Source organism: Cadophora gregata (genome assembly GCF_030347475.1).
Source record: "Cadophora gregata isolate MNR1 chromosome Unknown scaffold_7, whole genome shotgun sequence".
Classification (NCBI taxonomy): Eukaryota; Fungi; Ascomycota; class Leotiomycetes; order Helotiales; family Ploettnerulaceae; genus Cadophora; species Cadophora gregata.
This window is the reverse complement of record NW_026695930.1, coordinates 1,983,822-2,005,841: the sequence shown is the minus strand read 5'-3', so window position 1 is coordinate 2,005,841 and position 22,020 is coordinate 1,983,822. Positions and strand designations below refer to the sequence as shown.

General features: G+C 47.0%; 9 protein-coding genes across 9 annotated transcripts; 5 read left to right on the top strand and 4 right to left on the bottom strand.

Annotated features, from left to right (window-relative positions):
* Window positions 1-412: 412 nt before the first annotated feature.
* On the top strand, window positions 413-2,642 carry ONS95_013408 (uncharacterized protein). Its single transcript, XM_058507054.1, has 3 exons — window positions 413-920; window positions 975-1,242; window positions 1,302-2,642. Exons 1-3 carry the CDS (start codon window positions 789-791, stop codon window positions 2,513-2,515), a joined length of 1,614 nt encoding a protein of 537 aa, XP_058357785.1. The 5' UTR covers window positions 413-788; the 3' UTR covers window positions 2,516-2,642.
* A 773-nt stretch (window positions 2,643-3,415) lies between these two features.
* On the bottom strand, window positions 3,416-6,675 carry ONS95_013407 (uncharacterized protein; the record flags this gene model as incomplete). The annotated part of the gene is made up of 3 exons (XM_058507053.1): window positions 3,416-5,875; window positions 5,927-6,067; window positions 6,121-6,675. 3 exons carry the CDS (start codon window positions 6,673-6,675, stop codon window positions 3,416-3,418), a joined length of 3,156 nt encoding a protein of 1,051 aa, XP_058357784.1.
* A 1,330-nt stretch (window positions 6,676-8,005) lies between these two features.
* Window positions 8,006-9,212, bottom strand: ONS95_013406 (uncharacterized protein; the record flags this gene model as incomplete). Its single annotated transcript, XM_058507052.1, has 2 exons — window positions 8,006-8,828; window positions 8,920-9,212. 2 exons carry the CDS (start codon window positions 9,210-9,212, stop codon window positions 8,006-8,008), a joined length of 1,116 nt encoding a protein of 371 aa, XP_058357783.1.
* A 958-nt stretch (window positions 9,213-10,170) lies between these two features.
* On the top strand, window positions 10,171-11,844 carry ONS95_013405 (uncharacterized protein; the record flags this gene model as incomplete). Its single annotated transcript, XM_058507051.1, has 1 exon — window positions 10,171-11,844. One exon carries the CDS (start codon window positions 10,171-10,173, stop codon window positions 11,842-11,844), a length of 1,674 nt encoding a protein of 557 aa, XP_058357782.1.
* Window positions 11,845-13,989: 2,145 nt separating this feature from the next.
* Window positions 13,990-15,381, bottom strand: ONS95_013404 (uncharacterized protein). The gene has a single exon (XM_058507050.1). It carries the CDS (start codon window positions 15,105-15,107, stop codon window positions 14,079-14,081), a length of 1,029 nt encoding a protein of 342 aa, XP_058357781.1. The 5' UTR covers window positions 15,108-15,381; the 3' UTR covers window positions 13,990-14,078.
* A 1,122-nt stretch (window positions 15,382-16,503) lies between these two features.
* On the top strand, window positions 16,504-17,524 carry ONS95_013403 (uncharacterized protein; the record flags this gene model as incomplete). Its single annotated transcript, XM_058507049.1, has 2 exons — window positions 16,504-17,348; window positions 17,406-17,524. The coding sequence occupies exons 1-2, from the start codon at window positions 17,162-17,164 to the stop codon at window positions 17,522-17,524; spliced, it is 306 nt and encodes a 101-aa protein (XP_058357780.1). The 5' UTR covers window positions 16,504-17,161.
* ONS95_013400 (uncharacterized protein) lies at window positions 16,504-21,076 on the bottom strand. Its single transcript, XM_058507046.1, has 5 exons — window positions 20,690-21,076; window positions 20,604-20,638; window positions 19,126-20,558; window positions 18,460-19,072; window positions 16,504-18,380 (listed from the first exon to the last, which is right to left on the bottom strand). The coding sequence occupies exons 1-3, from the start codon at window positions 21,019-21,021 to the stop codon at window positions 19,483-19,485; spliced, it is 1,443 nt and encodes a 480-aa protein (XP_058357777.1). The 5' UTR covers window positions 21,022-21,076; the 3' UTR covers window positions 16,504-18,380; window positions 18,460-19,072; window positions 19,126-19,482.
* Window positions 17,564-18,273, top strand: ONS95_013402 (uncharacterized protein; the record flags this gene model as incomplete). The annotated part of the gene is made up of 3 exons (XM_058507048.1): window positions 17,564-18,043; window positions 18,098-18,182; window positions 18,236-18,273. The coding sequence occupies 3 exons, from the start codon at window positions 17,564-17,566 to the stop codon at window positions 18,271-18,273; spliced, it is 603 nt and encodes a 200-aa protein (XP_058357779.1).
* On the top strand, window positions 18,512-19,054 carry ONS95_013401 (uncharacterized protein; the record flags this gene model as incomplete). The annotated part of the gene is made up of 1 exon (XM_058507047.1): window positions 18,512-19,054. One exon carries the CDS (start codon window positions 18,512-18,514, stop codon window positions 19,052-19,054), a length of 543 nt encoding a protein of 180 aa, XP_058357778.1.
* Window positions 21,077-22,020: the final 944 nt, after the last annotated feature.

Sequence of the window (22,020 nt, the reverse complement as noted above, 5' to 3'; positions counted from 1 at the left end):
CACGAAGGAATTCTAGGCTGATGTAGTGCTGGAAGCTGGATCTGAGCTTTTAACGTATGAAAGTAGGTTGCTTAGCAGCCTTTGGTGGCTTAGTGATCGGGAAACCCCCAAACACATTTTTATATGTCAATATCGGGAAAAGATATTGGATAGCCATAAACTCGGAAGGGATGGATCTTTATCCAGGGGGTCTGAACCATCCAGATGGATCTCGCTTCACGGAACGAGGGAGCTACTGGAATGAACAACAAAACTGCCAAGATCACGAAGTCTCGATTTGGCGTGGTCCATGGAGCTATGTCCGACTGAGGCTTCGGCCGAAAACATGATCGACTTGGCAATTGAACCCAGCCTGTTACATCCATTTAAAAAGAGGCCTCGAACAATCGTAGCTTCATACTGTCTTTAGGGATAAATTCTGACCCGGACTGCCTGCGTTCAGTGTCTTGGTATCTCTCACTGGAGCTCGAAGGGCAATACCTTACTCCGCGCCTCCACAACCCCGCACGATGTATCCCATCAGAGCTACTACATGAAACTCAAAAGTGTCAGTACCCCGGATTAGAATCTTTCCGCCATCGTTCCAGATTCTCACTTGTACTCCAAGTTTTTCGGTCATTCCTGATCATAACTTAAGAGGTGATCTTGTGAGTCCAGCCACCATAATCTGGGCGCCAAGCTCCTGCTCCATATATACTTCGATATCCTTCAAACATTTTTCAGTCTTCATCTCAAGCATCTCTGAGCTTCAATTATCTACCCAAATACATTCTTTGAAATCAGAAATCATGGGGATCTTTTCAGCAAACGATAGCTCTGCCTTCAAGGCACCGGCAGCGGTCTACAACTGGAGAGTGTATGCGCTCGCATTATCTGCATCAATGGGATCCAGTATGTTTGGTTATGATTCGGCCTTCATCGTAAGTAGACTTCTCCCATCGAAGTATGAAATGATGAGTCTGACTGTTATTCAGGGTGGAGCCATGGCCCTTCCTTCATTTAAAGCAAGATTTGGTTTGGCAGAAGCATCAGGAGATACCCTTGCATCCCTTCGTGCCAACATCGTCAGTACATTTCAAGCTGGGTGCTTCTTTGGAGCCATTTTGTGTTACTGGATGTCTGGGAGACTCGGTCGACGCATTCCTCTGATGATTTGCGGTTGCGTGTTCAATATTGGTGTTATATTGCAAATGGCCTCAAGCGGACACATTGGCATGATCTATGCCGGTCGCGCTTTCACTGGTATACATTTACCACACATGCTATATTTGCTAAATGGACTTGACTAATTTACTTTGTAGGCCTTGGTGTTGGAGCTTCTTCCTTGATCATCCCACAATATATTTCTGAGTGTTCCCCTCCAGCGATCCGCGGACGTTTGATCGGAGTTTTCGAAATCGTGTTACAATTCTCCCTGGTCGTAGGATTTTGGGTCAACTACGGAGTCAACCAGAATGTTTCACCCACATCAGATTCGCAGTGGCATATCCCCTTCGCCATCCAATTCGTACCAGGCACGCTCCTTGTCATTGCCATGTTCTTCCAACCAGAGTCTCCTCGATGGCTGTTAAAGAATGGACGTGACGAGCAGGCTATCAAGAACTTGACTTATATTCGCCAGCTTCCTGAGGACGATGCCTACCTCCAATGGGAAATTGACACCGTCAAGGAGCAAGTACAATTGGAATTTGATGCTGGCGTCAACGAATCGTTTCTCAAGAAGCTACGAGCTGTCTTCTCCCCAGGAGTTCGCAACCGTGTTGCTATCGGCATGTCCCTGATGATGCTGCAAAACCTTTCCGGAATCAATGCCTTGAACTATTACTCGCCTATTATCTTTGGATCGATTGGCTTCAAGGGTACAAGTGTAGGACTTTTGGCAACTGGAGTTTTCGGTTTGGTCAAGGCTTTCGCAACCCTTGGATTCATGATCTTCGGCATTGACAAACTTGGTCGCCGGAAGTCCCTCCTTATTGGTTCTGTTGGTGCGATGTTTGCCATGTTCTACCTTGCTGGATTCAGCAAGATCTCTGGCTCTTTCGACGGAAACGCAAAGCAAGATGCTGGCGCGTACGTTGCAATCGTTATGATTTACCTCTTCGCCATCTTCTACGCCATGTCATGGAACGGAATCCCATGGATTTTCTGCGCTGAGGTTTTCCCAACCGGCACTCGCAGTGTCTGCCTCGTGTTCACCACTTGCACGCAATGGCTCGGACAGTTTATCATTGTGTACTCGACACCATATATGATGAACAACATCAAGTACGGAACATTCATTTTCTTCGGCGCTCCGCTTGTGGTGGGAATGACCTTTGTCATCCTCTTCATGCCCGAAACCAGAGGTCTTTCTCTCGAGAACATGGATATCATGTTCAACATGTCTGGATTGGCTCATGGAAAGAGAGCTAAGACCGATGCCATTATCAATGAGAGACGGATTGCGGATGACATGGATCGATCGGGCGTCAAGAATGATAGAGAAGTGGTTGAGCAAGTTGAGAAGATTGTTTGACCGACCATGCATGGTCGGGCAGTAGAGCCCTGAGTCTCAGTAAAATGCTAGATATTTGCCACAATAATATGTTACAGTAGCAGCGTGTAATCTATAGAGCGAATACCAAATCGGCATCAAAAATCATCTACAAAGTCTCAATCCTACTCAGCGACGTGATATTGCACAGCAAATCTTCGGACCCAAATTGTCACAGATCTTCAGGTCATTGTGACATTCAAAATATCTATCCCACTCGTGCCCTTTCCTCACACCAATTTCTCCATGATTATCCTCATAACGATCAACACCCCTAACCTTTAACCACTCACCATTCTTCACTTCAAAATCCAGCAAAGCCAGCCGAGCCCTCTACCACTCACATGCACAGATGGGTGGCACCGCCTCTCGCAAAAGAAATCAAGCTCAAACCCGACCGATCAGCAATCCAATCAACCCCAGGCGCCGAGACCCCTCACGCGGAAGCCACATCCACCCATCCACAGGGGAGGGGCTCAAACTTCCTAAACCGCCGCCAATCTTGCCCAGGAATTTGGTCTCGGATAATGATTTTGCCATCGTAATGCACCAAGCAATGAAACGGATGTGCCTTGTGCCATGTATATTGGTTTTGCCGCCTTGGATGGTATGCATAATTAGGATTCTGGGAAAGATAGAGTTTGGAGAATTGAGAGGTTGTTGTTACGGGCATGGGGCTCTAGCTTTTCGGGAATAATATGGAAGGAAGTTATGATTGATGCAGATAACCAGGCTTCATCAGCATATCTTCTCAATATTATATTTAATCTGTCGTTAAAATAGCATTTGGTATTACTCTGTAACCTGTTCGCTTAGCTACCGCATTATCATCATGCATTACCATCAACTCCCTCGTATTCTCACAGGTCCATAAGTCAATCATCATTCATCCTTCCCACCATCCCTCAGCCTCCCCTCCCGACTCTTACTCACAGTTCTAACAGCTTGCTCTCTCAAACTCCCAGGAATATAAATCCCCGCAATCGCCCTCTGCGTAACCTCCGTTGAAGCAATAATCGCATCCTGCGGATTCTGCGACGCCAGATTCTGGAACTTTGACAGACTCTGTGCAAAAAGACCGTTTCTCGCGGCTTTTGGGACTCGTGCAGAAGTTGATGTAGGTGTAGAATCGACGGCGACGGTGCCGGAGACCATTGGGGAGTAAGTACGTGTTGGGTTTCGTCGAAGAGGTGAGTTTTCTCGTGAGATTGAGTGTGGTAAAGATTTAAGAGATGGATTTGGTTGTCGTGGTGGAGAGAGAGATCGTGATCTCCGTTTTGTGCTCTTTAGGTTGCTTGGATTAACTCGGAAAGGCGATTTCGGAGATGGGATTGGTGACCGTTCGAGTTGGAGGAATTTGTTGACGAGTCTGATCGGGGAGAGGGATCGTGATCTCCGTTTCGCGGCGTGTTCGCGGCGGATATGCTGGCGAGGAGGCGGTAGTGTCTTCGTTCTTCGATGCATGGGAATCCTTGGGATGGAGGACATATCGACAGGGTTCCGGCGAAGTGGTGATTCCCCTATGCCGATTTGCGTATTCTTGATCTTGTCGCTTGGCGACTTGGAAGATATGATCGGCTGGGACTTCTGGACTGTGGAATTGATCCGAGCCTCTGTTGTTGGCAATGACTTGCGATTTTCCTGGTTCTGTGATTTTATCGAGAGACGAGCTTCGATGATGTCTGAAGTCCGTATCATTGACCTTCCACGATACTCACGGTCATTGTTTTCTGCTTCTTCGACCCCTTCTCCGTCTCGGGCAGCAGTAGAAAATCTCTCACCATCCAAAAGCAGAGAGCGACTGGATGATTTCTGCTGCTGCTTCGATTCCTGCGCCTTTTCCAACATTATTGGTATTTCTGACTCGACGTCTTTCGTGGCAATTGCAAGCTCTGCTTCGACCTGAGCCAAAACAGGATTGCGTCGAAGAGGCGAAAGGGCAGCTTCTCTCAACTCTTTTGATGATGGCCGAGACGACTGATCAGATACTGTTATCTCAGTTGTCACTGATTTCAGTATCGGAGGGAAAGGTTCCCTTGATTGGGCACCTTGTGGTAATTTTGGCGGGAAACGGTTGCTTCCTTCGCCTCTGTTGAAGTTCACTTGCCGTGGTGGAGAAACGGTCTTCTGTCTAGGTGGAAGCATTTTCCGTAGCGGCCGAATGCTTCCTAGAGAGGGACGTCTTCGTGGTGGAGGGGAAGGTATCTTTTCTGACTCCGGCGTGGGCGGAATGTAATTCTTTAGGAATTCTGGTTGATTGGGTGTGACATAGTTGGTATCTTGAAATGAGGGTTTAGTGGGTGTCAGTTCCGGAGCTTGGAGTCTTTGTTCCATCCTAGAAGACGGTTTTTCCACGAATGCTGTTTGCAGTTGGAGGATTGAGGGATTAGCAGCGGGTTCTGGTTCAGAAATTGTGGTCTTGACAGGCTCGTCTTCATACTGATACTGGGCCAATGTATTCATTCTTGGTTTCGATTCCTCTATTTGGGGTGTTTCAGGTTTCGTGAAAATCTGAGCATCGGAGAATCTATATTTGTCCCAAGACGGGTCGATATAGGTGGTCGCTGGATCATTGAACGGATTGCCAGCTTCTTCAGCTATCTGCGCGGTAGAATTTGTGGACAATCTGAAGTTATATGCCTGCGCATCTGGAATTGAGTAGAGGCTCGATACGTCCTCAAAAGGGTCATCAAGCTCTTCTCTCTTAGACTCACGAGGATCTGAGAATGGATTGAGCGAACCGTGTTCCTCACTAGGTTCTCCACCCGATCTGTAGCCTCTTTTCCCCAATCGATCGGGCGCTGCTAGTGCTCCCGAGGCCTCCGGAGCTGGTAGATCGAAAGAACCTGACTCATTCCCGGGTTTTGATGAGGATGGTACGGGCCATTCTGTAGCAGCTACAGGAGGTTGCTGTTGATTCCATACGGTAATATTTGTACTTGAACTAGAGTTTCTGGCGGGTGGGCCCTGAAATTGGAGAGGCGAAATCTGAGGCACCGGTGGACTTCCCACCGAGCTCCTCGCATCATTTCGCAGTGCTGATTTGGTGGGAGGAGGAACATCTGATGATTTTGGAGGGTTGAACTTGAGCGTCATTGTATTCCCAGTACGTGGTGCGGAGCTTGAACGTGAATGCACTTCCTTCGGACTCCTTGCATCATATTTCTCGTCCATGTAGCTGTCATGCTTCCTTCTCTTCAGACGTACTATTGCGAAGTATGCTGCCAGACTTAGTAGTACTGAAGCTGCAACGGCACCGACGATAATACCGGCTATCTGGCCAGGTGTAAGAGAGATGTTTGTTGGTACTGGGAATGAAGGTAAAGGTTGAACTGTCTGTCCCTAGGCGCTGTCAGTCGAATGCGGGCGTCAAGGGCTTTCAAGCGAACTTACTGCTCCAACGACCGTCTGAGTCGCAGTGGGAGATAGTCTTGCATTTGCGGAAGCGAGAAGAGAAGATGCCTGTGCAGCTGCTGACCCTGTTGCGGAAGCGATTGCTGCTTGGGCAGCAGCAATCGCAGCAGACGCAGAAGCCTATTTACATGAGCCTCACGAAACACATGAGATGATTTCGTTTGTGTATATACCTGCATTGAACTCAAACTGGCTTGTAGCTGACCCAAGCTTGAGCTTAAAATAGCAACATCGCTACTAGAAGACAGACTGACATCTGCCAACGCCGACGTAGCACTGACGACTTGTCGATTGGCAATGGTGAGCATAAACGAAGCAGATGAAGTTGCTATGTCGGCGCTTGAGACGACAACTCCAATGGATGACGAAGCTGAATCCTGTGCAGATTTGATTCCATTTGAAGCAGATATCGATGCTTGCTGAAGTTGCTGTGAGAATGTGGCGTTTAACGCGATTATTGTTCTCGAGATCTCAACAGTTGCTCGATCCACAGATGCAATAATCAGGTTCTGACAATCTTGGGCATTATTTTGTCGAAGTTCCAACAGACTTGGTGGTCTTGTGATGAGTGCATCCTCGGATTTAATCGTCCGCGAAATCGGTGAACCGGACGTCGATGATGATTGAGCATGTTGATCAGAATTATCGATTGTATTTTCGGAAGGAAGGAAAATCGAATCAAACAAAATATGAACTTCTTCCAGAGATTGTTCAAAAGGACCAGCCATGAAGAGCGTTGACGGTGACCAGCCTCATGAGTTATGAATATGTGAAAGTATTATCCGCAAAAATGTATCGTAACTCGCAAGAGGCATTTTGGATTTCAAGGTTGCTTGCGGATGAACGCACCTTTGTGAGCAGAAAGTCCAGAATGATCCACATGATTTGCGTTGCATGAATTAAGATTCGCGAGTATCGCTTGCTTCAATACATATGCATAACGCGGGGGTTACCGACCGTTTCATTGTGGTCCGTGACGCCTTGTTAGATTGAAACAGTATCGGATTGTGTACATCATCCATAAGTAGCTATATCAGCGAAATCAAGAACCTATAAGAGGGATTGAATGTGCAGTAGATGCTGTAGATCATGTAGCATATGTGATGACGAATGGGTATCCCTTCCACCCCCAAATGGCACACTTTTTAGCGTACTTGAGAGTGGACCTGAGTAACCAGAAGAAGCCTCAGAAGTGGACCAGATCTTCGGCATTTATGAAAGCTGGCTATCAGATTTGCTAGCTAAGGCTCGCTTCTATTTTATACTCCACTGTCACTCCACTTTTTGAGTGCATCAACAAAATGTGCCATTTGGGGGTGGAAGGGATAGCAAGTCTGACTGGACAGTTGGAATCTTGCATAATTTTCCGAGGTGCCAGGGGGAAGAGGAATCGAGAAAAAACAAAAATATCGAGGGGAAAGATACTGGTGCTAGAAATTGCATGCTACAGTAGGAACGGAACCACGGCAGATCTCTTTGACAGGAGGAAGATGGTTTAGGTTCCGTTTGCATTAATGGGCCCGTGCCTCGCCTTCCCTGGCGACATGGTGTTGTCACAGTAAGCGAGGAGTCAGCGGAAGCGAGGCGAGCCTCCGAAGTGAAGACTGTAATTTCGGCATCCGGCATTGCCCCTACTAATTCGTGACAGACGGACGGGAGGAGGCTCAAGTGTGACTAACGACCCGGGGAATGTACAACTATTCCGACGTCGCACTTCTTATGGCTTAGTGCTACAGATGAAAAGCTTCTAAGCGATAACTGCTGTACAGTAGTATGTCAATAAATGTCATGGTAATTGTTGCGCCATCAGTGCCACGAGCTCGGAACTCACCAATTCAGGCTTCCAATGGCTTCTTTGTGAGACATTGGTGTTCACTGGTTGCTGCACCTCTACAGAATATCTCGAGTTCAAGTGTATGGTCCTTGAATTGAGACAACCAGGCCGGGTGCCTGCTTTACATCTGTCTCTTTGATAGAAACGAGGTCATAGCTGGCTTAGTGATGGCGCTTGCATATGTCGGGCATTCTCAGCGTGGAATGATGTTCGTCGCATGTACTTCATGTGTGTGGCAATATGAGATCCAAACTCTTCATCTGATTGTCCAGGAGCGGTCGTCTTCGAGCCAGGAATGCCACGGGCGATGCGCTAATTTTGTTTTCTCCTCCATGCGAAGAAATGTCTTCTAAGCGATATGTAGTCGGCTCGTCATCTTCCACATCGTCGACGTCGTCAGGAGGTACCAGTTCATTGTCCCGGAAGTCAACCGAAGTAGCACCACTCCTGTGTTTGTCAAGACAGCCCGATTCCTCTTTGAGGTCAAAAAGATCCAGCTTGAAATCCGGTTTCTGTGCACTCGAGCGTCGCTCAATAGCGGGAGGAAGTGGCTGTCGCAAAAGTGCTTTTGTGATTGGGAATAGGGCCTGCTCGGCCTCTTTTCTTTCCATACCCTTGTCCACTAAATCGTTCTCCAGTCGCTGCAACATCTCTCCTACATTCAACTGCTCGCTGTCTCCGCTCAAGTGAACGCCTGACCTCTTCTCAAACATTTTCACAACTTCCCTCTGCGCTTTCTCATACTCGACGTCCCTCGCCCTAACTTTCTCCTGCTCCTCCACAATCCCTTCCAATTTCACGATCGACTCCCTCCTCTCTCTTGGTGACTGGCTATCAATAAGTTCCTGCATTGCAGAAATACTGGCACGATGAGCAGGTAGCTTCTCTCGGAAGCCATCAAGTTTGGCCTTGTACAAGACCAGATATCGGACTTGGTCTACAACATGAATGCTTGGTTTGCGAGTCCCAGAACACGCATGAAGTGCTTCTTTAAGATCTGAGAGATCACGATGTAAGGGTTCTAAAGACTTCTTGATGACTGGTGCTCTAGAATCCCTTATCAGCTACTATTTCTCCCTAGACGAGCCGTACTCCGGTAATCATCAATGAGGAGGCTTTGAATTCCAGGGAGACTTACATATCCGGCCTCGCTTTTGCAAAAACCTTCTCGTCTCCAATCTGCTCTTCCAGGCACTTCAGATGAGCACGCACCTGCTTCATCTCAGTAACGATCGTATGCGCCCCTTCATGTTCTTCGTGGATGGCTCGGCTGCAGAGATCAACAGCGCTCTTGCATAGAGTGAACGCGTCGCCGACTCCCATCCGTAGGGCCATGCTTACACCGAAGAGAATACAAGCAGTGACAGCTGTTCGGCCGAAGGATTGTGATGGGTTGATTGATATATCTTGCTCGAGTCGCCCGCATGACATTCTGGAGGGGTCGTTATTGCCCCGCGCTCGAATGCTGATTGGCAGGCGCAGTTGAGCATGTGATCTCAAGGTTAGAACGTCACCTTCCATTGTTCATAATCAAATACCGGGCAGTTATCAAGAATATAAGGAGTGGGTGATTGCAAAAACTGCTTAAGTCCTCGCCGAAATTTACCTGTTGGCAAAGCTTTGAATCGTTCCCGTCCAGATCAACAATAGAGTGAGATCACGTGATTGACCGACTTTTCAATTCCTTCGTCCTACAGGCCTTAAGTTCTCTACTACGCATAGAAATCTATCGCCAGTACCAAGGAACTTATCCTACCAGAAGCCTTAAGGTGAACTTCTAACCAAGTATACCTGAAGGTTGCCCTTTTTGCGCTTGTAATCATTTCCCAGGCATGAGACAATGTTCGGCATGCGAGACTATGAATAGAGACGTCAAATTCAATATAACTATAACTTCCTTGATCCTATAATTTCAGCTCATCACTACTTGCCGAACTTTGGATGTAAAGCATCTCGCTAGATTGTCAACAAATGAGGGAGAGTATTGATGTTGATTGCCTAGATAGGACTAGCTCCTCTATTCGAGCTTCGCCTGGAGAGCTTGCAGCACCCCTGCATAGCCCACCTGTTCCTACTTTGCAAATAGGAACTGCAAAGTAACTCTGCCTCATACTAGGTAGAATCACCCGCTGTGGCATGAGAAATCACTGTTTTGCTCGGATCACATATCCAACGACGCGGCGAGTATCGAAGGTAAGCACGACGGCTCAAAGACGTCATCCGAGAATGCAGATCCGTGTGCGAACGCGAGCTGATTTCGGCTCCGCTCCACAAAGAGAAGTATATCCCACTCTTCTACTCTACAAATATCTCCGCGCACTAAGTATGATATATTTTCTTCTTCTATCTTCATGACACATATTTCGCAGCTATAGCGCCTGCGATCATAATGGCAATACACAATGATAGCTCGAGCTCTGCGCGCGCAGCTGACGAAGAGACGCCCCTCCTTCGCGACGATGACAATTCGAAGCTCCCAAATGGCAATGTTGATAATGCCCAGCAAGGCAGCTCAGAGCAGGTCGTGCTACCTCAGGAGCTGTCCCCGAGGCGGCTATACATAACACTCGCGAGCATCTACGTGGGCGTGTTTCTAGGAGCGCTGGATAGCACGATTATCGCGACCCTCTCTGCCCCCATCTCGACAAGCTTCAACTCGCTATCCCTTCTCTCGTGGCTAGCATCTGCCTACCTCATCGCAAACGCAGCATGTCAACCGCTGTCTGGCCGCCTTACCGATATCTTCAGTCGTAGGACGGGTCTGCTGGTGTCAAACATACTCTTCGCCGTGGGGAATCTGATGTGTGGTTTGGCAACCTCGGAATGGAGCATGATTGCCGGACGTGTGGTGGCAGGTATGGGAGGTGGCGGACTGATGGCGATCAGCACATTCGTTGCGTCCGACTTGGTGCCATTGAGGAAAAGAGGGCTTATACAAGGCTTGGGCAATGTCTGCTTCGGAACAGGAGCAGGATTGGGTGGTATATTCGGTGGATGGGTGAACGATATCTGGGGTTGGAGACTGGCTTTCCTCGCTCAGGTGCCATTTTGCGTGCTGTCTGGGGGTCTGGTATGGTGGTTTGTCAATGTGCCGCCTAAGAAATCTGACAAGCCAAAGCTCTCGCGAGTTGACTTCCTCGGAGCCTTCACATTACTTGTCACTCTAGTCCTACTGCTGCTGGGTCTCAATTCGGGAGGCAATGTGGTGCCTTGGACTCATCCCCTGATTTTGGTCTCACTTCCACTATCAGCTGTGTCTCTTTGTGCCTTTGTATATGTTGAGCTCTACATCGCCTCCGAGCCAGTCATTCCTGTCCGACTCCTTCTCAACCGCACTGTGGCAGCGGCCTGCCTCTGCAACTGGTTCACAACAATGGTCACATTCATGATCCTTTTCTACATCCCTATATTCTTCCAAGTCAAAGGCGTCTCCACAACAGCTTCCGGTATGCGACTCATCCCACAATCAGTGGGTGCATCCATTGGTTCTCTCGGCTGCGGTCTCATCATGAACCAAACTGGAAAATACAAAGCGCTCTCCATCGCAGTCCTCACCAGTTTCTGTCTCGGAACCGGCCTTCTATCTACCCTCAGCCTTTACACTCCTGACTGGCCAGGCTACATCTACCAATTCCTCATCGGTCTTGGGTATGGAGGAATGCTCACCACCACTCTCCTCGCCGTCATCTCAGCAGTCGACCATGAGCACCAAGCCGTCATCACATCTGCCACCTACGCTTTCCGCTCTACAGGCTCCTCCATTGGCGTCACAATCGCATCAGCCGTGTATCAGAACTTACTCGTCTCTTCGCTCCACGACAAGTTTGATGGTTTACCAGGTGCGGAGAAGGAGATTCGTAAAATCAGAGACAATTTCGATGAGTTGAAACACCTCCCTAAGGGATGGGAACATGGCGTGAAGGACAGTTTTGCGCTTGCTTTGAGGGGCGTTTTCTTGACGGCGTTGGGGATTGCGGTTCTTGGTGCGGTATGTGGCTCGTTTATGAGGCAGCATACTTTGCATAAGACTTTGGCGAGGAGGCAGTCAGATGCCACTGCGTAGTGGGTGAGAGTCTGGAGGTGAGGTTCGAAAACCATATAGAAGGAGTGGATCTTTCAGATATATTGTACATATATGTGGAATAGAAAGTTCTTGAGTTTAAACCCAAGCCCGAAAACTACTTTGATATTCACGGTTGGGAATTAGCAGGGTTCAAATATAAATTCAGAAGCCCAACGATCACTGTCAATACCCAACCCAACGAAAATGCCATTCACTAGCTGAATTTAATAATATTCGAACAAGGGATTCGTACCTCTGCCGTTTCTGCGGGACAATATACCCTAGACTCCTACGTCAGTGAGTGGGAGTCAAGAGGAATACCTATCACTAATATATTCTAGTCGAAGGGTATGACCATACCCATCCATCCTTGGGTCTAGACCAAGCTAATTCAACTCTCGAATCATAACCCTTAAGCCTATATGTTGAGCATGTGAATAGAACTAGCCACTGAAAGTGGACAGCTAAATACTGAATGGCAGCACAATGCGGCTCAAATATAACAGCTAATTCCACCGGAAAGCCTCAACCAACCGTGTACAGATGTCAGAACAGCATGGTAGAAGCACAGGCATATCTCACAGCAGGTGCTGTTGTTCAGCTATGCGAAGGGACTGAGAAGAAAAGCATGAGACCTTCGTCTTCGAAGCAAACTATTGCTTTGTATTTGGTTAGGTGAATTACTTAGTCTTTAAGTAGATCTTAAGAAATCACACTCCGAGTTTGATGAAAAGCATGACCGAAGGTCCAGTGCTGGACTTTTCACTAGTGGAAAGTGAATATTGCTGACAGGTGTTCCTCGCAGATGATTCACTTCTTTGAAGAATAAGCATTCTTCGTAACAGACATATAAGAAAGGTGCCTCTAACCCGTCTCTAGGAAATCTATAAAGGTATTGGCTCCAGCTATTCGCAATGCTATACACGCCAGCAATATCATACTGAACTTTCCCAGAAGAGAAAGGGGGCATACTTTAGATATCACTGCAGTAGCACAAGCTATCCATAGGATTGTTGTTGGCAAATATCTGTATGTTATTGCTGCCTCACAGTTTGATTTAGTACTTGCAGTTTCCCCAATTATGATGATTGGTAACACCAGTATATTGAATGACAGCAGCGTCGACCATGACAACAAACGTACTATCACAAATAAATCGCGAGTCTTTGTAAACTCCTTCCTCAAAACCAACTGAAAATCCCAAGCTGATAATATTTTGATTTTAAACGCGCCAGTCCTATCCTTCCAAACTTCCTTGTGTCTGTATTCTGTTTGACGGTTCGACCCAGGCAGTCATAAAATTGCATTGCGAAATTCTGGGGTTTAACTTTGCGGTATTGGTAACAAGGAGCCGACAGTCTTATAAACCTCAAGAGACGGTCCGTCCATAATTTTACTAGTCCATTCCATGGCTGGACGCTTTTATTCAGTGAGGCTTTGTTACATTGTGAATCTAGCTGGAAGGGAAGCAACGAATCCAAAGGCATTGTGTTTTATTTAAGCGTCATAAAACGAGTCAGAAAGGCTCAAACGAGAACACAACTGCAGAAATGTCCTAGGATCGGCAAAGATACCTCTAAATCGTCGTCCTTGAAATAATGTATCATGCGAGACGCATGTTTTCGGTTGAATACAGCTCAGCTTGCTGACACCCTGTAGATAGTCCTTGTGTTCAGGTGTGCATCGATATTACCGTAGCTTCACCATTGCCATTCAAAACTCTTACTGTCAAGACGCTGTCCACTTTCACTCATGAAAGTACCATCTACAAGCTACTATCCCATTGTACAGCCTGACTCCAGCATCATGTCTTGTTGCTTGATTGCTTTCGCTCAATGGAATGAAAATTTAGACTGATTGGGTTTCACTAGCAGAAGAGAATAGCCAGTCCGCCCAGTAATGTGCTCCACACACATGACCAATGCGACTAGTCGGTCAAAGACTGTCAAATTTCCTTGGTTTTATACCGGAAACTTGAGGTTGAAGGATTATTGGTAAGTCTAAGCCGCAAATGCTTTTGACTTCCAGTCACTAAATCATTGCCTCACTGCAAGGTGCTGGAGTTAGACTGGCGAGATGATCCTACTTGTTTTGTCTTTATCAATGCCATCAATGATCAAATATATCACAAACAACGTATCAAAACGGATGACATTTTGGCTGTCTCTATTCTCATGATATGACTATAACGAAATTACGGTACAGAAACCCGCGTTGCAAATTTCCCACTCACTTCACTCCCAAGGATCCGCCACGAGGCGAACTCCACTTAGCCCTTTCAACATCTTGTCCAGTGCATCATTAATACCGTGCAAGCCGCCAGCGATCTTCTCGACTGGAAGTGGAGTGATGGCTCCTTTTGAAATTCCCTGTGGGACATAAGTTTCCAATACCCACGTCAGCAACTCGCGCTTGTCTTCTTCGTAAAGAAAATCGGGCCATTTCTCAAACACTCTCGTCACGCCATCGGGTAACGTTTCGGATTCGAATGCGGGCTGCATGGCATACAACTTCCCTCCACCCTGTGCTGCGAGTACCTGTGCAGTGATTGCAATGGTTTTTGGCAGAGAAACTGCGTCCACTACAATATCGTAAGGTCCATCGGCCACGAGCCTTTCCTTGAGTGCATCTGAGTCGATTGTGTGATCAATGATATTGGCATCGCCCAGCTTGGAAACGAAGTCGCGATGCTTCGGCGAAGATGTGGTGGTAACTTTGTACCCTGCTTGAGAGAGGTATTGAACAGACAGACCACCAAAATTGGACGAGCCACCATATATCAAAACCTTCACGTCTGTCTTGGCGGGGGTAGAACCATCCAGACTTGGCTTATCCAGTCCAATCTTCCCACCAAACATACCAACCACCGAAGTCAAGTTCATCATCAGACTGGCCGGAACGGCAAGGTCCATCCCCTCGGGGAGTTTGCTGACCATGAGATCACCCACTACGACGTATTTCTGATATGCGCCATACTGATTTCCGTTGGCAAAATCTTTTTTTGAAGCAACAACTCTGTCCCCGACTTTGAATTTCGTGACTGACGAGCCGACTGATTCGATCGTGCCCCCAAATGCGGATCCAAGGATAGCGGGGTATTCGATTGGGATGACACCGAGCTTGGAGATCTTGGATTCCACAAGATTGAATGCGATGACCTCGTTTTTGACGAGAATTTCGTTTGGACCGGGAGTGTAGAGTTCAACTTCGCGGACTTCGAGGGGAGCTTTCGGGGCTGTGATGATTGCGGCCAGATTGGCCATGTTGACAGAATTTTAGGCGTGTCTAAAAGTCTGAAATTTGCAGAACGGATTGAATAGATATGTCCTCGTGCAATGGAGATGCAAATATTGCAGTTGCACTCCCTGCAAGGGGTATCACCTTTATATCAGATATCAGACAAAGGGATGAGTTAAGCGAGTTCTCGAAAACAATGATGTCAGACTTGTTGGACGAGGACCATAGGTTCGCTAAAGTTGCTTCTCGGCCTTTCGGCATTGGAGATACAGGCCGATACGCGAAAGAAGCAAATTCAATGTGTTGGATTAATGATACAGAAGTAGACCGACGGTGTTCTGTAACTCGATTGCTTGCTTACATAATCAACCGAAACTAAAATGAACTCCTGGCCCTCCTGGGTGAGATTTCTGAGTGGAGGAGGTCTTGGCATCTTGTGATGCAATACAACCTCGCGTAAAGTGCGACAACCAAAACATCAACAAACCCTCGCATATACTACAAAAATGGCAAGAACAACCCCAAATATCGCCCCAACATCCATTGACCACAGTCAAGACAAAACCCCTCAACGGGAAGTCAATAAGATAAGCTTCACCAACAGAGAAAACAAAAAATGCAAAACTTAACTGGAAGCTCACACTCGGATGCGTGTGAGGTTCCAGTTTACAAACGTAACTTAATACGTTTTCTGATTCGATCCGCCGATAGTTGGTTTTCGTATGCGACCGCTTTGACTTGAACCACGTCGCCGTGGCCGCTAACGGTTATGGGAGATATCTGCTTATTATGTTATATACAATGGTATGGGGAGACGTGTTCTAGCGGGGCGGGTTACCAAGTGCTGGAAACTTGCCTCGCGCCGAAACCGATGACTCTTTTCTATTTTCACAAGAAGGATTCGAAAATTTATTGAATCCATTTTTTTTAATCTCAGCCAACTGTTTCGTTGCTCGTCGGTACCTAAAGAAACCAAGAGCAGCACTTCTCTCCTGTTCCTACTGGAATATCGAACAATCTGTATGAAAGTCTGGAATTATTCCTGTGGCATCACTCAAGACTTTCATATTCATAGAAAATGAGATTTGCAAGCATGGAAATAGGTATCAGTAGCCCATCCAAAACTGGGATACAATGCAAGGGGACAGTCAGTCCATGATAGCTTAGCCTATGGATTCTTCAAGAACTTCGTCTAGAGTGTGTTTCAAGTAGAAAGCGAATATCAAGCTTCTTGCAACATCATAATTGGTACCTTGACGCATTGCAATTTGGACTTCCAAAGAAACTCTTTAAAAGCTCTGAGGCGGACATATCGAAACCAGTGTCGATACTAGTGACTAGAACAGTAGTATCGAAGGAATTGCAGCGAGGTGTTTTCAAGGTTTCTACGCAAATGAAAGCGCAATAGTGGTATCTTCAAAATCATTGACAGTTTCTGTGGCATTGATAGTAACAAGGCGAATGACAATCCATAGTTGAAATTAACATTGCTTTTGGAACTAAAACCCTTCGTGATCCAGCCTACCACCATGTTAAATGAATGCCATCATACATTCTGCATGTAGTTGGCAACGAATTATACGCAAGGGAACTGAAGTGAAGCAAGTCACTGCTCTTAGAGAAACGCCACCCAAGCCAAGCACGCAAATTGCTTTCAGTCCCACAACGTCATCACTTCATATTTACAACGCAGCAGCCAAAAAATATCACGAGCCGAACCAATCCAATTTCGCAACTAGCATCCTTTTCTCTTCTAGAGTCTCGGCGATATTTCAGCCGGCTTGGTAATCCGAATGTTCCAAATATCTTGAACAATGCCAAGAAGCAACTTGCTTACGCGCTAATTAAGGCCTGCCAACCATCAGAGGCCGTTACCGAACCAATGAATTCGATCGGGACTGTGAGGTCGGAATCTAAGGCGGAACATGACTTGTACAAGGGGCGCAATTTGCTTGTGCTTGATAACGACCACGGAGAGTAGAAAATCCTCAGTGAGAAACCATGCTGATCCATATATAGGTATATATGGACTCCCCGTCCTTCACTATGCTCGTCTGAAGTACTTTCGTTTGGATTCATTATGGCTACCTTCACTGACTTCATTCGAGACACGCCTTTCGGGCCAATAGTGCGCTGGGTCTCAGGTGCTCGATTGTTCAGATACCCTGAGGAACATCCAGATTTCTTGCTATTGCATCCGTATATCAAAGCTGCTGAAGAAGGTGGCCTGTCATCTGAAAATGTTTCGGAATCAGATTCTCCAACTGGTAATCTTCAGATTCCTCCCTTCACGTCCTCAATGCTGTAACTGACGTCTTTCCAAGAGAATAACAAGACGAGCAATCCATCGACCCAAGCACCAGACAAGTATACCTTGGTTTCCTGGTACTTCAACGACGATCCCGCCAATCCATCAAACTGGTCTCTTGGAAAGAAAGCCTGAGTCCACGCCTCAATAAACTACTATGCCTGCGCCATTTACATGGCATCCTCCATTTGCACACCAGCTGCACCAGAATTGATACATATCTGGAACATATCCGTGACGGTCTCCTCGCTCGGCCTCGGAATCTTCGTTCTAGGCTACGGAATCGGCCCTCTGCACTTCGGCCCACTGTCTGAGATCCCAGCAATTGGGAGGAGTTCCGTGTATTTCGTGACAAAATTACTGTTCCTGGTCCTGTCAATTCCGACCGCTCTGACGAACAATGTAAACGAGTTCATGGTGCTGCGATTCTTACAAGGCTTCTTTGGTGCGCCAGCATTGTATATTGCGGGAGGGACGATTGGGGACATCACGGCGCCGCTTTGGTTGCCGTTCATGTTGTATGTGTATGCGTTCTGTCCGCTGGCTGGACCTTCGCTAGGACCAATTATTGCGGGATTCAGTGTTCCTGTTAAAGGATGGCGGTGGTCAATGTGGGAGGTTGTATGGAGTGTTGGGTCATCATTCTTTTCAATGGTAAGTGAAATCCTTTTGCACTGGAAATGAATGCTCTGTGCTGATAGACTGCAGATATTTGTTCCTGAAACTTCGGCAGCTACGATATTGTACCGCCGTGCACACCGTCTCCGAACTCTGACCGGAAATGAATCATGTCGTTCGCAGTCTGAGATCGATTCCCAACACATCTCCACATCGCTGACGGTGAAGAACTCGCTCTTCATCCCCTGGAAAATCAATGGCCTTGATCCTTCCGTATTGTTCACAAGCTTGTACTGCGGGCTGGTCTATTGTATCTTCTATTCCTTCTTCGAGGTCTTTGAAATGTCCGGCATCGAAGTGAGAGTAATAAATTCTATAGACCGACTTATTAGGTATAGTAAGGGTAAGGTAAGCTAAGCAAGCGAGATGTCACGTGTAGATTGACTACCTACCTACCTACTCGGCCTCCACGGCAGTGGCCCCCGGAGGGAAATATACAAGAATATGTACGGGATGAACTCTGGGGAGATGGGTCTCATTTACTTGGCTGTTTTGGCTGCTGTGGTCGTTGCCGGTGTGCCATATCTGGGTTTCATCCATTTCGTTGTCGATAAAGCAACGAAGGAGGGGAGGAAGATCCAACCGGAGACAAAATTGTTGCCGGCTTTGGTGGCGTGTTTCTTCATGCCAACTGGACTGTTTCTCTTTGCCTGGGCGTCGAATCCTGGGATCCATTGGATTGTACCGACTACTGGGGTATTTCTGGCCAGTGGAGCGTTTTGCATCATCATCCAGAGTGTCTTTGTTTACATCGCTCTTGCCTACCCTGCATATGTGTCCAGCTTGTTCGCAGCAAATACATTTTGTCGTGCCGTTTTGGCGCTAGCGGCGGTATTGTGGAGTGAACCGTTATATCATGATCTGGGAGTTGGGCGAGGTACGAGTATTTTAGGTGGTTTGTGTGTTGGGTGTATTGCTGGTGTGTTCGTGCTGTGGCATTGGGGTCAGAATCTCCGAGCAAGAAGTCGTTTTGCAGTCAGTGAATGATTTGGTGTTGTGGTTGACCTGTCATCTTTCAGAATAGTCAGATTGAATAGAAATTAAAAAAGTAGCTATACCTTTGTTCTAAATGAAAACGTAGATGAGCTTGTAAAGATTATTCCTTGCTTGGATACATCATGTTAAGATAAAACAACTCGATGCACAGACCGAATCATTTCATATCGTGACGACCAGAGCCCAATTTACAGGGGGATGGTGCCTGAGGAGAGCCCAGGGATCTTAGAAATACAGTGGTTCCGGTTAAGTGCGGGGTCAGGAGACGGCCTGAAATTTACCCCGCACATACCAGTAGCGCACCCGACCCCAAAGAAATTTTAGGTGTGGAACATCAGTGTCATGATGGCGCTGGGTAGGATTGCTGGGATGGTGCGACGATTAGAAGGCTGGTCTGATTCATCGACATTGTGAAGCCTTCAGGTCGTCCCCAGGTCTAGAAAAACTCTTTTGCTTCTAATTCTTTCACACAGGGATCGGTCCATGAGAAAGCTATTGACACTTTGGACCGTTGCTCTGTTTGGATTCGCATCCGGCATTGATGTAGAACACCATCCCAATCGGCTCCTTATAAAGTTCTTGTCAATCCTCGATGCTTTGCCCCTGTCTTCCAACTGGAGACCATTGTCATCGAAGAACAGACAAGAAATGGCGAGTGCAACACCGACGGATAAGTCTTTGCCACTTTCGCAGGCAACGATGATTTTGAGTGCGGCATGTGTCTCATCAGACTTGCTGCGAGCCAATGCCTTCTCAACAAATCCAATGATAAATGGCAGAGACGTCCTGAGATTCCGACTGCCGAGTTTATGAGGACCAAGCCCAACATCTATGCGAGCTGAGGAGGTCTGCCATGTGCTTTGATCTGTAGTCTGGGGTAGCAGATTGATTGTGCAGATATCTTCATCTGAATTTCTCCCGTCTATCGAGTTCGTAGGTGCCACGAAGAGTATCGAGGTAGGTTTGACAAGCCGTATCAACGGACCATCGAGACCAGCATGCTTGTCTTTTTCAACCAGCGACTCAATCAGCTCTGGCATTTCATAGTCAGATATCGCTAGAATTATCTCTTTGTGCCTCCAGAAGACAGGTGGGGTGAGCCCATGTGCCCAGTTCTCTGTGTCGTCTCCCGCACCTTGGATATATCCACCTTCACTGAGCTCTCCTCCCGGGACCATCCTTGACACTGTACAGCAGATTATGGGATGAAATTCTTCAAATACTGAGGATGTTGGCTCGACATTAGATTCGGGGGTTACCCACATTGGTCGCAGAGGCTTCGTAATATGCGATCGAAGTTCGTCGAGAGATATCTTGAGTGCTCGTAAGGCATCCGCGAAAGATGGAAGGAGTGCTGTCATTTGTGCATGCTCGGACTGTGAGACGACTTGTGGAGGGGTATAGAGATTATGAAGCTGGGTTTTATTTGGGAAAAGCACTCGATTGAGTACACTGCACCATATTGGAATGGTTTTGCTGAGAGCATCGGGCATTCCTACTTCGTATTAGCACAGTTCAATAAATTCTGGAATGAACGTACTTTTGCCACGTCTTGTAGAATCAATAATGATACAACTACACGAGATACAATTAGAAGCGATTGTATCTGCGATATATTCAACGTACCCATCATTCTTTCCAATGATCTCCAACAGGTGCAAGTTCAGCCTTCTCGAACTAAACTTCCAAACACCAGTATGCCCGTCTGTACTCTTGAAATATGCACTCCCTCCTTTCGATTCGGGGCTAATGTACCAGCTTCCACATCTTTCATTTGCAATCAATGGTCTGCCATAAGCTTCTGCGACTCGGCGAGCGAAGGCTGCATCGTGCAAAATGGACTCGAGGCGGTTTCGAATGGAAAGAGTCGATCGTTTGAGCTCCCCTAGTGTTTTGGAGAAATTGTGATTTGCTTGCTCGGAGAATATGATCTCAAACGTAGTTGTAGGAGCGGGCATTGGGAAATGTAGGGTGTTATGTGCTTCTCTTGCTAGGAGAAAGAATGGGAAAGGCTTCGCGAGGCTGAAGAAAGGAAAGGCGCCAAGGCCGGCAGCCAATGTTTGCTGTGTTTGCCAAGCATCGGGATGTCAAGCTCCATCCATCCCCTCCAATCTTTCACCCCCTTCTCAATACTCAAAGACTGTGCAAGTCCGGATCCCAGAACCTGCGGATACCTACCCGTACAGTCCGCTTTTACAAATACATTCTATTCGCCTCAAAACGTCGCGCAATGGCTCAAATGCGTCCTGCACGCCATCAGATTTGCAATCGCATGCAGCATGTCTGTTGTTTAAGCTTGAACTCTCTTCGTCACGTTGCACAAGAGCTATCTTTTCAGAGCAGATACCCTTAATACTGTGGAGAACTTCAAACACAATTGAAACCCGCTTTGTATCATTGTGCACTTGAAATGGAATACTTGTATGCTTGATGCTTTCGCCAGCGTGGTTTTGCATCTTTCGGCCAGATATGCATGTACATTTCGAGCTTATATACAACAAAAGCTCACTCGGAAAGCATTTGCGCGAGTTTAGAATCTTCTTCGTTCTTTGATTCGATTGGAGCCATATGCAAGTTGACTAGACACTGCTCATGTATAGGTAGTGTGTACTGCATGCCTGGGAGCACGTGCATACTGTCCAGGTGTCTTAGTCCATCATATAATGATGGACGTCCGGCTTCTTAGTCTTGATCAAATCCTATTATACGGACATAATTTCGGGGCGACTCAAGATGCCGACAATTTATGTACGTGTAGAACTTGAGGCCCTATCATTGGTAAAGTCCACGAAGTACAGCAGACTTCGTTGCTCTTATCCCTGAGGCAATTCAAGCCAAATTGCTACTTTATGGACAAATGGAGATCCCATTAACAGCCCAAGTTGACGGAAGGAGAACGTTGCTTGCCTTGATCGTCACGTGGACTTTGTCCCGTTCTGACTTTGTTTACATTCACT